Source organism: Hylobates moloch, unplaced genomic scaffold, assembly GCF_009828535.3.
Source record: "Hylobates moloch isolate HMO894 unplaced genomic scaffold, HMol_V3 SCAFFOLD_1, whole genome shotgun sequence".
Classification (NCBI taxonomy): domain Eukaryota; kingdom Metazoa; phylum Chordata; class Mammalia; order Primates; family Hylobatidae; genus Hylobates; species Hylobates moloch.
In genome coordinates, this window is record NW_026652276.1 from 5,891,541 (window position 1) to 5,908,326 (window position 16,786).

The window sequence follows — 16,786 nt, forward strand, 5'->3', positions numbered from 1 at the left end:
TGGAATGGCTTGTGAATGCAGAGGTGAGGTCAGGAAGTGTAAGAGATAGAACAGGGTTGTGCAAGGAAACAGCTGTACCAGCAGTAAGTCCTTAAAAAGTGGCCCAGCCCCGAACAGTATAGGATGCTGGCTTCCATAGGAAGGCAGTCATAAAAGGACCTTTTCGGCATTGTCCCCCAAATATTACTTGCGTTACCATGAAACACATGATTGACGACCTGGCCCATTCTGAACTCAGAAAGAGCGTTTCCTCAAATACCCCATCTACGGATCAGCTGGTACTCGCCCCAATTAGCAGGGGGCGACCGCATTACCATGCTAATCCATGTCCTCGCTGTGCCACTTCCTTGATATGGATATGTGTGTGTGCTTATTGCGCTGCCTTGATTAGTGCAAGCTTCCATGTGTCAAAAGCGCCAGATTCTTTCCAAAGAATAATTTTAGCTGTACTTATATCCCTAAAGTGGAAGAGTTGATTTGAAAAGGTACTTACCTCCACCATATGCTATTTTTCTTTAAACAATTTGCATTTCAAAGTGAATATGGCATTTATATCTGAATGAATATCAGTATGTTGCCTGAACTGATCTCAAATGAGCATGAAAAAGATGCTGGTTTTCTATTGAACAAGAATGTTTTCATCCACCAAATGACATCAAAGACAGAATCCCTCTTTTAAGCTATTGGCTTATTACATTAAAAACAGCCTGTTCTGATTTTTAAAAATATACTCTGAAATGATGGCTTTTCATAGCATTCAAATAAAGATTCATCAACAAATCTTTACAATAACAATATACAAAAGTTCATTCCCTGCACCTTCCAATTTTGGTCTGTTTTTACAAATAGGACTTAATTGCACCAAAGCATTTAACTAGGAAAATAATAGCTGGCATTTGACTTACTGGTTAAATAAGCCTGAAAAGAGGAGCAACTCTTGGTGACGGTGATAAGAACTTTCACGTACATACAGAGAGGGCGGAGAAAAAGCCAAAAAGGATTCTACCAGCACTTGAGTGTAAAACAGACGCTTATTCCCACTGCAGAATTGTATACCTTTTATTTTAACAAATCCTAATTACAGGAATATGATTGACAGGAATTCACCCTTCCCCTATGGAGCCCTCACCCTTAGAAACATCCAGGGACGGCTTTTTTCGGTCCAGTCTCATTCACAGACAGCTTCAAATGCTGTAAAAACTCAGCGTGAGCGGCTACCTTGCAAACCCTACAGCTGCACCACACCCGTTCTGCGCATGCGCGGGAAAACCAGGTTCCCTGGAATCACAACTGGATGAAGGAGGCGACGCTAATGGTCACATCACTTCAAACTAGGCCTTCGCCATCTGTTCTGTCCTCTAATTACAAACCCAAAAAGAATATAATTCACAACACTGCCATAGAAAGTGAGACACACATGATTTAAGGCCTTGAATGGGGCCCATTCGCTCCTGCATTTGCATTGGAGATCTGCCTTGCTTTCAGCAAGCGGAATTTCAGGCCGAGAGGATTTTTTTCCAAGGACACATTCAGTGTCTTGTAAGATGTAGGCATTCAGGACTCTGCATCCTGTGATACTTGTTTTGTAAAAGAGTACAATTCAACACATCTACTAGGGAGACACAAATCTGGTGTTTCTTGATACCTTTTTTTTTAGTTAAGAGATTTTCCATGTTATGTTTATCAAGACAAAGTACAGAGTTCAGACCTAGTCACAATGATGGATGTAATTACTACTAAATACAGCAAAGTAGCCAGGCTTAGGGTTCCACATCCTGGAATTCTGCAGCTCACGGCTCTTTCCTACAATGTAGAAACAGCTCATTGTATGTTGCTTTCTCCCTGTTCTAAATTACGATGTCAAGGAAAAAATAATGGGGGCCTGTTTTGTTGTACTGTTAAAATTTACTTGGCAAAAGTACAGATATACAAATAATGTAAACTAAATCCACCAAAATCTCGTCTAACAGATCAATTTTTTATTGAACATATGCATACATTGTTCTTGGTTATGGCCACAGAAAAGATATAACTTTATATACTTCTTTAATATGATTTCCTAACCATTTTCCCCATGTTGTTATGTAATCTTCATAATTTTACATATGTAGCATTATTGATTTAATGGAGATAATTTATATTATCGTTTTTCTACTTCTGGATAGTTTTGGTTGTTTCCAATTTCTGACTATAAACAACACTGCAAAGGACATCTTCTACTTTTGAATTTTCCTTAGGAGAAATTCTCAGCGGCGTCATTACTGGAACAAACAGCATAATATATCTTTCTGATTCGTGATATATGTTGCTAATTAATTTTCTTAATGACCAGTAACTAAAAGAAGATGGAACCTGGGCATCTTTAAAACAATTTAGTCCATAATTTCTAAGTGGATAATAATAATGATGAAGAAACGGTGATAATGATAACAGTACGCCCCATGTGGGTAATATAATGATCAAATTATGTAAAGCACTCTGTAAACTGTAAAACCTCTGCAGATATCAGTTATTAATCTCATCAACAGTGGGTTTTCCTATCTCTACAGTTTTTTAGCAAAAGCTTAAAAGGGTGATGTTGCTAATCTTGTTTGTCTTTAAAATCTAAAATGTCTGAATATTTTCCTTATGTTTCCTTTGTAATGGTGTCTCTTCATGTATGAACTGTGCATGCCACCTGCCTTCTGTTTGCTTTAGTGCTGTAGTACGCATCACTCTGCTTGAGCTCACTCATTCCCTCCGTGAGTACTTACGGAACACCCATCATCAACTAGTGAAGTGCTTGGTGCTGTGGACAACTCCATGGCACCCCCCATCTTCCAGCATCCCAAAGGTCTGATGATCAGAGCGATGCCAATGTTGTCAGAGGTACAGTTTACAAAAGAAAGGAGAGAAAAAAAAAAACAACAACCCTGCACTTGGGGCACCACGCACACGCAGCGGATGAAGGACATGGCCTGACAGCAGGTGACAGTGAGCTGGAGCGCCAGAGTCATCCCTTCCCTCCCATCCCTGGGTTACTGCTCCACGTTGGGAGTGGATATCATGTGGCACTTGGTACAATTCAAGACAAAATATTCACCATGTCAGACGCTAAGTTCTCATTTAAGTGATTATATTTAGAAATAAGTGTAAGTATTTATTGTAAAGACAAAGTTGCTTTCTCCAGCCGCACGGTTCTACATAACAGAAAAAAGAATATACAGAATCCAGACCCAGTTGCAACGACAAATGTAATGACTACTAAATACATCAACGTGGCCATGCAGAATTCAACATCCTAGAATTAGACGGTTCATCGTCACTTCCTAAAACATGGAGCTCTATTCCGACCTTTGCAAAACAATGTGTGCCATTCTCATTTTGCCATTTTTATCTGCTGAAGGAACACGTGCTGATCCAGATTCCAACAGTGTTTATGGAGAGAGCCATCGTACGGCTTGTTTGGCCACAATCCATCTCCTGGTATGGGTTATATGGACAAGCTGATGCAACAGCTAGGATGAGGTGTGTAAGCACTATGAAAATGGAGAAGTTTTAAGAATTTTTCTTTGTTTGGTGTCTTCCTTCGCCATGAATAACGGTTCCATCTGTAAAATATTCTTTCTCCTTTATATGATGAATGCAACAGGTGTGTGTGTGTGTTTCTTAACATAAAATTCATTTTCATTTGACAACATTGTTTTGAGGGGAGCATTCTCTGGTCATCTCTGAATTTTACAGTCCCCTTCCAGGAGCAGGTGGCCACACAGCTCTACCCTGAGAAGTATTCACTACTACTTCCTTCTCTGCCTTCCAGTTCTTACGAAACGATCTCACAACTGAATACAGCAATGACACAGGGAAGACGGAGCACCAAGGAGTACCCCGGGCTTACAAGTCTGATAACATGAGGCGGGTTTTGCAGGTTTGCTGGTTGGGATGTTACGGGGTTTGACCACTCCCTAGAAATATTCCAGAAAGACAAACATTCACTGTATGAGTAACTCAAAACAATGGGCCACAAGGTTTCGAGATGGAAAAATGTCACGATTCCTTCGAAAAACCCTCCTCCGCCAGTGTGGGAAGGGACTGCAGAAAGCAGGGAAGCCACGGACCCGACTCCAGCCTGGAAGAGCCAGAAGCCCTTTCCTAAGGCCTCGGTTCTCACTGGCGCCCGGGGCTGGCAGCTGGCTCCGTGGTGGCGGCGGCCCGGGTAATTCACAGAGGCTCTTCCGGGCACCTCCCCTTTCCCACAGCTGACCCTGCGGACCACTTTGCTGGTCTCGGAAGCATCAGTTCAGCAGCTGAAACACTATTCCTCACCGCCCACACACATTTTTGAGAGGAAAAAAGTTTTTGAAGCACCTTTTATTTACTTGTAGGCACACCTGTTACCACATCCAACTCAGGGTCCTGGCCATCCCCGATATGTCTCAGCTAAAATCATCAGGAATCAAGTTGCTTTAGTTGGTTCTTTCAGAAAAGAACACTCCACTTAGAGTTCAAATAATTGAAGCTATCCGCAAATTGGAAGTACGATACTTCCTTCTGAATTGCACACCAATGCTCAGGACCACAGAGGGCTACTACAGGGGAACAATATCTGCAGGAAACCAACTAATCTCAACATCCATCACATGACTCGTAACATGCAGGAATATATACTTAATGAAAAAATAATTGCTACGTCACAAAACTAAGAGAGGATAACAAAGAAACAGAAGTAACAGTGTATGCCTCAAAGACTTTACAATTTGATGATGGAAACAATATCACACGAATTTGCCTAAGCCTCAGTGGGAGCAATGTATAAACACAGAAACAACTAATAGTGAGAACGCATTACTCATAAAAGCTGAAGATGCTGCAATTCTCACAAAGAACTAAGATGAACTTTAGTGTCTTCTAATGTCAGATTTAGCTAACTTCCTGATGTCTAAGAAGCCTCACAAAACATTAACTTTTTCCCTAAAAACTGTCAAACAGACATTAAAACCAATTCCAACAAAACCTGGTTTATGAAAGCAGATATCACATGCTACTGATATTGAGGTTTTATTTTAGAAAAATGATTCTCAACCAGTAAGGCTTCTGTTTGCAAATGGTCTACCAAGGTGCTAGAAGGGTACTTAGCAGAAGCTTCCAATTTATATATCAGAGGTTGTAACCAAGATCCAATGTGTGGGAAACTCCCGGGTGACCTCGGTCGACATGAGTGGGAAGCAAGGATCTGTGTTCCACCAAGCCTTGGCCACACCGCATGCCGGCAGGGGACAGGTGTGGACTGACACTGCTCATCCAGGGCCCACAACAGACTCCAGACTCCAGAGTTATTACAATGTTTTCTAGACTGTTTGAAACGAAACAAAGAAAAACTTTCTTTCCATGAGACAACAACGGGTCTAGTTTTGATGTTGCGTTATTTTTTTTTTAATAGCTATTACCACTGTAACAGCAGCTTCGCCACTCTGCGTCTGCAGTGTGAGCAGTTTTGATAAACAGCCTCTGCGGGCCACACAACGGGGATAATGTATCCTTAAGTACCGCCAATGAGCTGCCATTCTGCACAGCCAATTACTTCTGTGCGTCTGTCACTCAAAGGAAAAATGACTGAGCCCATTAGATCAAACCTTTGTCACTGTTCCTAATGCACTCTTAGGCCTCATTAATCTCCGGGAGCAGCAACAGAGCCGCCGGTGCCTCATTGCCTCCCCCGAACAGGCCCACGTGAAGCCTCTCATCTCTCCCCCAAGTGCACCACGTTAATCAAGCTCTCCTTATTACCCCGGTCCCTGTCACGGCGGAGAGCGCTCCCTCTTAAATGCTCTCATTATGACCCATCTTTAGAGCCGGCTAAGTGGAAAAAAAGAGAGAGGGAGAGAGGGAGAAAGAGGACGAGAGAGAAAGAGGAGAGGAAAAAGCAAGTCCGATCACATTAATATTCATGACAATAATTAGTATTCTAGGTCACTGAATATTCATGCTATTAGTTTGGTTTTTTATGGGTTTGCTGGATGTCCTGATTGCTGAAGTGTGGAGAAAACAGCATGGTTGAGACTTTAGATGTCAACGGCAGTTCAATACTCAAAACACATTTGCTGTCCCCGCCTCCCCCACCTCCCCTGGAAAATCAGCTTCAACCCTCCTGACGGCTTTAATATTTCGAAACCGCTGGGGGCCTCGAGTGGGGAAGGGGGGGATATGGAGAAGGGGAAAGGTTTCCTTTGACAAAGGTCTAAGCATCAATCTGGTTAGGATAAAAACATATCCATAGTTGCAAAAACCCAACAAAGACACACTTTAGAGACAAGAAGACATCTGTCATCCTAGAACAAAAATGTCACAACCAGGAGTTACAGAATAAAGTGACCACAGGACACAGAACTGGAGCACATAGCTCCATGGATATCCATGAAAGTCCGGAAGAGCATTTCTTCTGTCTGCCCCCTCGCTGCCATGATAGTGGGATGCTGTCTGTTGGGGAGCATGGGTTTGTGAAGTCTAAGCCCTATGTCCATTATATCTACTCAAAAGGCTGTGTCAGCGCTTTATTGTATTTGAAAAATTAATTCAAGAACATAATTTCTTTCCCGTCTTCCTTGCTTTTGGCATAACTGTTATGATGAATGAATGATGTAATTCTGTGACGTCAGCATCAGCTAAGATTTTCAAAGGAATGCCGTCTGTTCTCCGTAGAACAGAGGGACAGCATTTTCCCCATTTTAAAAAACAAGGAAGCTGGGGTTTAGTGAGACAGCTTCAGAAGGGTCTAAGACGGGAGAAATGGGATTCTATTCAGTGATTTTGACTCTGAAACTCTTGTTCTTGGCCATTATGTTTTCCTGCTCTCTACTTACATGTGAAAATAACTGTGGAAGCTAATACAACTCTGCATTCTGTTACATGTGGATACAGCTTCACCAAACTAGGCTGGCCAAACATTCGTGTCAGAAAACACCTTGACGTTTTACCTCCTTCTCTGGACCTATACCTGAAATTCAAGTTGGGAAGATTCTCCAAAATGTGGCTTCTGGTGGATCCTCATTAGAATGGCAACTTAAGACAATGTAAGTTCCAGGCCAAAAGAATGGAAGCGGACAATGGCCATGCACATCTTGAGAAGCCAGTGACCTTGAATGACGAAGGGAAGGTTTAACCAGGCCTGAATATCTTTTGGATTCTTCTTTTTTTTCTGGACTAGACCCTTAAGTAATTTTTTCAAAACCCTTTAAGACGGAGATGTTGTATAGCCCTGTATGTTGTCTAAAGATGTCTTTTTTTCTATCTTCATTTGATTAGTAGTCGTCTTTGCATGGGCTTCTAGGTCCAGAATTATTTGTCCTTCGGAGGGAATATTTCCATTATATTTAAGAATGCATGTTGCTCTTGAGAAGTCTACAGTCAGATTTCTCTTCTTTTGTAGGTAACCTTGTTGTTCTCCTATTTTTGGTGTGTTTTAAGATTTTATTTTTATTTTTGCAGAGTCTCCTCTCCCATCCAACTTGGTACTTGACTCTTCAGATATCCTTACTTGCCTCTAGCATATATTCTTCTGTTATATCTTTGACTACCAACATGTCTTTAGCCATGTTCTTTACAGTATTTATCTACTGAGTTTTTTATTTTTGCAATCTTTATTTATAAAACTCTTTCTCCTATAGTATTTTCACATACTCTTTATTTTTTTTGACACAGGCCTCACTCTGTTGCCCAGGCTGGAGTACAGTGGCATGATCATGGCTCACTGCAGCCTTGACCTCTTGGGCTCAAGCCATCCTCCCACCTCAGCCTCCCCTGGGACCACAGGCACTTGCCACTATGCCCAGCTAATTTTTGCATTTTTTGTAAAGACAGGGTTTCACCATGTTGCCCAGGTTGGTCTCAAACTCTTGGGCTCAGGTGATCTGCCCACCTCAGCCTCTCAAAGTGCTGGGATTACAGGCATGAGCCACCGCGCCCGGCCAAACACATGCTCTCTGTTTACCTCATTTTATGAGTATCATTAATAACTATCCTATTAAATTCTGTTGATAGGAATTATAATTTCCTTTTAAATTCCCTTTCACCAAAATGTCACTCTTTTTCCTAAGCACAGTTATCCTTCATATTTTACTGTTGGTTCCCACAAACATCTTTGTTGTCCATTATCTACGAATAAGAGCATGTGGGTTGATGAGGCAGATGAAGGGGTTTTCTCTGCAGCCTTGGCCAACCAGAAGGCTGGTTGTGGGCTCTGAGCAGGTGTACGGCCCATGCTGACTGGCGGGTTTCATTTAGACCCACCCTGTGTGGGGCTGTGAGCTGGCTGGTGCACTTCATACCACCCACGGTCAGTGCTGCCTTGCCTCTCCATTTCTTTCTCTTCCTCTGGGACTGAGGATGTTTGAGTTTCAAAATCATCTCTGTTTCCCTCTTGAGCACCAGCATCCACATCAAAAGGTTCTGCTCTCCTTAGGCATGCTGCCTGTTCCGATGCATGCTCTCTTGGGGGTGTTGGTGGCAGGGACAACACTGGCCAGCTCTCCTTGGTCATCGCACAGCCTGCTGCTGTGTCCCAGCCCACTCCTGAACTCCACGACCGCCACAGGGAGCCCAGAGCCACCCCATCACCACTGCAACTCCTCTGCTCTCCTCAATGCATGAGCCCCAGAGGGTGGCCTGAGCCCAGTCATCAGCAGTGCACAAGGCAGCTGCTCTGACAGTAAGTGTTTCTTCCTCTCTCCCAAGCCCACGGCAAACACTGAAGACGACCACATTTCCAGCATTTTAAAGTACGAAATGTAGTCACTATTTCAATACAGGCAAATCACTTCCCACATGCTAGGAATACCCCATCCCCGTGCCCCTCCAGGTATTTTCTATTCAACTGCCCCATGTGCCCCTTCAGCACGTATCACTCCTTACAGTGATCTTACTTGTGTATTTATCTTTGGACTCCTCCACCCCCACTTGAGTGTAAGGCTCCTGGAGAGACCGTCTTGTCCTCCCCCCACCCCAATATCCAAGCATTAATCAAGGGTGGGCACACAGCAGACTCAGTAACAATGGAGATGAATGGCACAGGAGGCGACACAATCCAGTCTCTGTATCAGTAAACTGGTGGCATACAGTTAGGCATTATAGTATTTGAAATATGGAATGCATTATGACTGTGTAATACAGAATCAACAGAAACATCCAATAGCTATTCCAACTAACAAAGAGTTCAGCAAGACGGCTGAATATAGAAAATACAAAAATTAGGAGTTTTCTTATTTCTTACCAATTAGATGACATAATAGACCCCACCCCTCTAAAAAAGATTAGCTTCACAATGAACCAAAAATTATAAACTAACAGAATAGATTAACAAGACATGTCCAGCATCTAAATGAAAAAAAAAAAAAAAAAAATGCTGAACTTTGCTGGAGGCTGTAATACAAATTTGAATAAACTGGGAAAGAACAGTGTTCTACGATAAGGAACTCAACACAGTAAAGATGCCACTTCCTCCACAATTCATAGCTTAAAAGCAATGCCAGTTAAAAGCCGTGATAAAATTATTTTTATTATTTTTATTTACGTGCCCGTATCACAGCCTCAGGAGGTCCTGATGTCATGTGCCCCAATGAGGAGATTATTTTTATCAAGGAGGAGAAGGTTTCAAGTTATTCTTTAGTTCATTTGAGAAAAATAAGCAGGTAGCAGTAGCCAAGAAAAACTGGAAGATAAAAGAGAAATATTCAACTGTGTTATATTACCAGATGCAAACGGAGTCATACATCTAAGACACTGTGTTAAATCTACATAAGGTAAGACAACGCAGGGATACCAGGTCTCGGAACACATCTGAGAGGCCAGAAACACAGCCCATTTGATGAAATGATTGAGTTCTACAACAAAGGCAACATATGGAATTAATAGGGAAAGAAAAAAATTCAACAAAGAGAAAAAGGACAGTTGATTATTTATTTGAATAAAAAATTCAATTAGATTTCTGTCACACACGATAGACCCAAACAAATTAAAGGTGGATTGGGGCTAAATACATGCATATACATGTATACACACACATACATACAGATATATATGCACATACATATATTCACACACATAAACACATACATTTTTAAGGGAAAAAAACAATAAAACTAAAACTTAGAAGTATACATACATAAACTGTGATCTGGTTTCAAGATTATTAAAGGCTTTCTAAATAGCTTAAAGTAGAAATCACGACAGTAAAAGATAATCTGATTATAAATAAAAAAGAGGGAAAACCTTTTTATGTAAAGAAGACCATAAAATTTAAAAGGCAAATAATAAAGTGGGGAAATACCTGCAAAATATATTCATATCCTAAATATACAAAGAGTTCTTAGGTATCAATAAGAGAAAGACAAGAACCTAGTGCAAAAATGGGCAAAGGATACACCTAAACAATTAATTACAACGTAAGAAACACATACAGCTAATACATGTGAGCTGTTCAACTTCATTACCCATTGAAGAAATCCAAATAAACAAAACATGAGGTATTTTTATGGCTCATCAGATTAGCATAAATTCTAACAATAATATTAATAGCATCAGCAAGTGTGTGAGGTGAAATGGGTGATGGCTATGGATGGGAAGAGTTTTTATACAAAACCTTTTAGAAGTTAATTTGGAAATGTGTATCAAGAACCCTGTAAATGGTTACACCAACGGAATGAATCATTCCACATATGGACAGTTATTCCAAAGCAATAATAAGTGTTATCCACAAAGATTTAGGCTCATACATATATTAGGTCTATGTGAATGCAAGTTATGGGAAGAGAAGGCATAAAATGTTGATCTAGTTCAATCACATTAAGAAAATGAATACAAAAATGAAAATACAAAGAAAGAAAACTCTCCAGCTCACCCAGAACTGAGACAAAACAAATGAGTCAAGAGTGAAGAATAAGGTTAAGTATTCAATTTTTTGGCAAAAACAGCTCTCTAATACCTATTTTTAGCCAAAAGTCCATCTCTTAAATGTAGCCTCAATTTATTTCAGATTGAATTTGCTGTGCTGGAATTCCTCAGGGGAGAGGACATTTTGTGAATGATGATTTTGGACACAAGAAACTCGATTTTCAAAGAGTATAAAAACTCAAATCCCCAAACGCTTTAATTTCTTAAGCAAGAAAGAATGTATCACTTTACAGATTCATGTTCATGTTTAGAGGAGGTGAATACAAATTAAAATTTCCCAAGATTTTAATGAAGCTGCTTCCTCTTACAGAAGTGCTTCCGCCCATGGCTTATTCTCAGAACCCAAGAATGAAGCCGGGCAATCAACAGGGAGCTGCCATGTGAGGATCTGCACCCTCTTGCTGCTCACCAGCTGATGACTTCACCCTCATGCTTGGTCAGGGTGCCACTTCCCTTAGCACTGTTGTGGCCATGAGACATTTTCTTCTTCCCAAAGTGGCACTGCCTTTGTGCTAAGGTCATACTCCCACACTTCTCTATTCCTAGTTGGAATCCAGAGAAGAGGGAAAGTCAGCCAGGCCCCTGTGTGGGATTAACCTGTTTGAGGGTTGTGGAGATGTCCTGTTACACACTGAGGGCTGTGACCATGGAAAAGGGATTTCAATCTCATCACAACCCTCTCATTTGCCCAATGGGGGCTCTTAAAGAGAATGAAACTGGGCAATGGTAAATGCCTTCCAAGGACACAAAACTCACTCCCTCAAAGAGAGAGGCCCATGCCACAGCCGACTCCATCAGATATGGTACAGTTTTTAGGGCCTTTATATTATCTACTTATAATCAAACATTAATGTTTCCCTTAGGACAACAGTGGCATTTGGCTCCAAGGAACGTAAGTCTCAAGATTAGGAAGTTAAAAATCCTACTTTTACACAGTGAACGCTTCTTCACAGAACTGGTGCCCTTCCTTCACATCTGTGTGCCTGGCAAATTCCTATCCTTTATTCAAACTCAGCAGGTATCCCCGATTCCTTCAAGCCTGGCCCACCTCCTGGGGAGCTGACTACAGCATCACTGGGTCTCCAAGCCCTGCCCCTTTACACAGCCTGGGGCCTGGGGCTCTGTGCGGCCTCCGTCTACTTGTCTCTCTCCAACAGGGGAGATTCCTGAGGGAGGGAACTGTGTCTCAGGCACACGTTAGAAACTCCACGAATGGCACGATTTAGCCATTCCATAATGTATGCATAATTCAAAACACTATGTTACAAAGATAAATAAATTTTTATTTAAGTTAAAAATGTATTAAATAGAATTAATTTATCAATTTAAAATTATAAAAATGAAACTCAATAAATGCTTGTTGACTTAAATAACTAGATGACTAGATGTGATGTGATGGGTCAGAAGGGGAGGTGGAAGTAGAAGAGTTCTAGAGGTTAGGGACTCCGTATCTACAGTGCACACAATTTCTGGCACAAAATAGGTGCTTGATTTTTTTTTTTTCTGAGACGGAGTCTCACTCTGTTGCGCAGGCTGGAGTGCAGTGGTGCAATCTCGGCTCACTGCAACCTCCGCCTCCTGGGTTTAAGCGATGCCCCTGCCTTAGCCTCCTGAGTAGCTGGGATTACAGGCACGCACCACCACACCCAGCTAATTTTTGTATTTTTAGTAGAGATGGGGTTTCACCACGTTGGACAGGCTGGTCTTGAACTTCTGACCTCAGGTGATTCACCCACCTTGGCCTCCCAAGTGCTGGGGTTACAGGCGTGAGCCACCGCACCTGGCCTATAGATATTTTTTGAATAAATGCATGAGTTTATGTAATGTATTAATGTAATACAGCCTTCAGCATTTCACTCACTACGGATTGTTTTTTCTTTCTTGTGCCCTTCTTTCCTCTCTCCCCACCCCATAGTTAGCACACCGCTCTAATAAGAAAAATCTCACGGATGTCTTGGAAGAAAGGTCGGCAGGTCATAGAAGCCCCTGTATACTGCTCTCACTTTTTTGGGAGGCACTAAAGACTCCTTCGGCATAAAGCCAGTTTTAATTTTGATTAGAAACAACAGCTTGTGTTTGTATCCAGCTTTCCCAGCACTTTCATGTTGTCTCCTCGGACACCGCCCCCCTGCAACACAGGCAGGCCAGGCAAGAGCACCCCGATGTGGTGGGAAGGAACCAGTTCAGTGACTGCCTAACACTGCGCAGTGGAGCCCAGGATGGTGGACCCAAATTTGAACTCCTCTGTACCATCTTGCTGTCACCTACCAGTGTCGCTCATGCCTCAGAACCAGGCAGTCAGCACCGTCCCTCTTTAAAACCACTTGATGTTTCAGAAGAGGAAAGTGCAGCATTAAAGACCAGAAACTCTCGTAGGAGAGAAATTTTTTTTTTTTTTTTTGAGATGGAGTCTCACTCTGTCACCCAGGCTGGAGTGCAGTGGCACAATCACGGGTCACTGCAACCTCCGCCTCCCGAGTTCAAGCGATTCTCCTGCCTCAGCCTCCTAAGTAGCTGAGATTACAGGCACCCACCACCACGCCTGGCTAATTTTTGCATTTTTAGTAGAGATGGGGTTTCACCAGGTTGGCCAGGCTGGTCTCGAACTCCTGACCTCAGGCGATCCACCCACCTCAGCCTCCCAAAGTGCTGGGATTATAGGCGTGAGCCACCGCGCCTAGCCAGAAATCTGTTTTAAGAAGACTGGATGTAGGTGGGAGAGAAGAAAGTTCTGGACTTTCTGCTGGAGAAAATGCAAATTCTTGAAGGGATTTCCCCATGTTGAAGGAGCCTGACTGCGTGTGTGTATGGGAGGGCTCAAGAGGTTATCTCTGATGAGCAGGCATGGGAAGGTTCATGATACGGGGCAATTATTGGCAAAAATGTAAATAAAATGAACAATGTCATTTTGGATGGCTTGCAATTGGGCACTGAGGCCAGGAATTTCTAAACACATCAACATTTGAAAAAATACTAGCTTTCTCTGATCCTGAATGAAAAAAAAAACCATCTCCTTTAAAAGAGAATACAGAGAACTAAAGTTGCATTACAGAATGACAGATAATTAAAATATAAAACAAAATTTACATTTTATATAGGTCAAATGGTTTCCTCTGAATCTTGCTCCAAATGGTTTTTCCACTTTCATACATAGTTATCAGAAATGAGTTAATCTTTGCCACTTTAACATTAATTCACATTTTTCAGAAGGCCCTTAAAAACCCAGTTCACACGTTAAACTTCACTTTCCACTACGCAGCCCTGGGAAGGCCTAGATGCATGGTTTTTGCAGCTGTGACTCAAAGCACCATTTGCTCGCTGGCATTTGCGGAACTGAAAGTTTAAAGGAAATGATCAGTCACAGAAGTGATAAGGTTTCCAAACCTTAATCTGTAACGTGATAGTTACCGTCTCCACTTAACCTAAGAGTTCGACATTGTCCTCAAGCCTGGACCATCTGTTGCTGATGAACTTGATTTGTTAGTGCGTTTGCTGTAAGCTTACCTGAATTGGGTGAGATGTGTAAACTGCTCATGTCCTTGGATAGGCCATTGGTTTTAGGGCTGGAGATGGGCGCGCAGGCCGACGTGGCTCGGGGTGGCCTCTTCCCTGGGACTTTCACAGTGGTTCTCAGAAGGTCAATCTCCTTACCATGAACATTCTGCATGTAATCCTGTTCAAAATGTTAAACATCCAAGAGAGATAAAAAAAAAAAAAAAAAGACCTTTTACAACCTAGAACAAAAGGGTCTATCAGACGTCATGAGTTAAAACCCTATGACCCTTCCACTGTGGAAAGTATTTTAAAAATCATGAGATTTTTATCTATAGAGTACTGGTAACATATCATTATATTTAAATCAGAGTTTTGCTTCTGTGTCCTGAACTAACCCAGGAGCTAGAGATGTAAGGAGAGACACAGCAGGTGCCTCCTTCAAGGGGCATTACGAAGTAAGTCTATACATCAAATCCGATTTTTTGAACTCTTGCTTATCAGAGGGTACATTAGGCTCCTCCTATAAATTCCAAGTACAATTCCATGGAGTAGGAAACCATTTTGTAATAACCTTTCTGTCTCAGATGGGAATATTATTAAAATCTAGATAAGACTGAAGCTCTCTGGTGAAAAATCAGGTGAAAACTGGAAGTAAAAAGGTCAAGTGTTTTGCTAAGAACCAGGAAGGTGTCCAAGGGGTGTCTGGCTTTCTAGGCCTTGGAAGCAAATGACCAGCAGCGATCAGAGAACTACAGGGACGCCTCGGTGGACAGTGACTACTCTATGGCAGCTCACTTAAACTCACTGTGGAGTCAAACACTACCTGGAAACTGGCTGATGGGCAGGGAAGGGGGAAGGTGAACAAGCAACTGAGAGCTGGGGGATGGGCCTGCTGGCCAGTGAGTTACTGACCCTTTAGTGCATCATCATCAGCACTCATTATTATTATTATTTTTTTTGGTAATGAGACTCCTTGTCTGCAAACACAGTATCTTAAGCACTCTGGACACACATTACTCGATATCACATGTTAAGAAAGAATATACACTCAGCCCTCTGTAACAATATAACAATTTACAAAAATACAAATAAGAAAATACTGCATTTACATTGCATGAGGTATAAGTAATCTAGGGATGATTTAAGGTACACGGGAGAATGTGTGCAGGTTATATATAAATACTGTGCTGTATTATATAAGGAACTTGAGCATCTGAGGATCTTGGTATTCTGGAGGGTCCTGGAGCCAATCCCCCTTGAATACACAGAAATGGTTGTATTTGAAAATTACTCTTGGAAAAACAACATTTCAAGAGTTTTAAGACTATGCAGGAAGTGGGAATAAATATGCTCTTTCTTTGGCAGCATCTTGGTGAATTCCCTTTAGATTTGAAAACCAAGAAATTTGTCTTTGTTAAAAGTAATTAAGTTCAGGTGACCATAATTCCATTTGATTTATTAATTTTTTTAGAGATGGGGTCTTGCTAGGTTGCCCAGGCTGGTGTCCAACTCCTAGTCTCAAGTCACCCTCCCACCTCAGCCTCCCAAAGCACTGGGGTTACAGGCATAAGCCACTGTGCTCAGCCAACGTAATTTTAGAAGAATTCACATGCTGGATGCACCGGACGGAGGCAGGGTGGGGAAGTGGGCTGCTGTCTTTTAACTGCCCAATGGCAGTTACTCAATGCGAGAGATAGTTGGATAAAGTTCTAGAATCACTATGCAAGGGTTGGAAGCCTCTGTCTCAGGGACAAGGAAACTTGGCCAACTGTATTGAGGGAGCTGCTGGGACACAGGGTAGGGTAGCAGAGAGGCCAAAGCAAGATCCCAGTGGCTTCCAGGAAACAGGCTGTCCAACTTTTTTTTTTTTTGAGACAAGAGTCTCACTCTGTTGCCCAGGCTGGAGTGCAATGGCACGATCTCAGCTCACTGCAACCTCTGCCTTCTGGATTCAAGTGATTCTCCTGCCTCAGTCTCCTGAGTAGCTGGGATTACAGGCAAGCAGTCCACCTTTTAATTGCAGGACAACACCCCACACTTGTGAAGGAGTCACAGGTTTATCAACAAGTAGATGTTTGCTGATAGAAGAAACGGCACAACAAAAGCCACAAAGTACACAATTCCAGTTCAGGGGAAAGGAATGAAACCGTGGGTCCTCGGGGCAGAGGATGAGAAAAGCTGTTTTCTCCCTGCCCAACCATGGTCAGGTGGGGTGCGTAGATCTTCCCACAACTGACATGACTTACAGGGTGCCACATGGAGTCAAACCAGACTCAAGGGAAAAGGGTGCAGGAATTCTCAATGGCAGGACGGGCGGGAGGACAATCTCTTTACATGAGGGCACAGCCACACTGAGAGGGGACACTCT

General features: G+C 42.2%; 1 protein-coding gene across 9 annotated transcripts in view; it reads right to left on the reverse strand.

Annotated features, from left to right (window-relative positions):
* The window catches only part of AGAP1 (ArfGAP with GTPase domain, ankyrin repeat and PH domain 1), a 642,705-nt gene that overhangs the window by 209,346 nt on the left and 416,573 nt on the right, over positions 1–16,786 (reverse strand). For 8 of the 9 annotated variants that reach the window (XM_032753655.2, XM_032753653.2, XM_032753651.2 and 5 more), the window contains one exon: positions 14,428–14,596. In XM_032753655.2, coding sequence (XP_032609546.1) covers positions 14,428–14,596 — 169 coding nt within the window. Of the gene's footprint in view, positions 1–9,182; positions 9,683–14,427; positions 14,597–16,786 lie in introns of those variants that run through there. The other variant, XM_058437039.1, reaches the window with a different exon arrangement.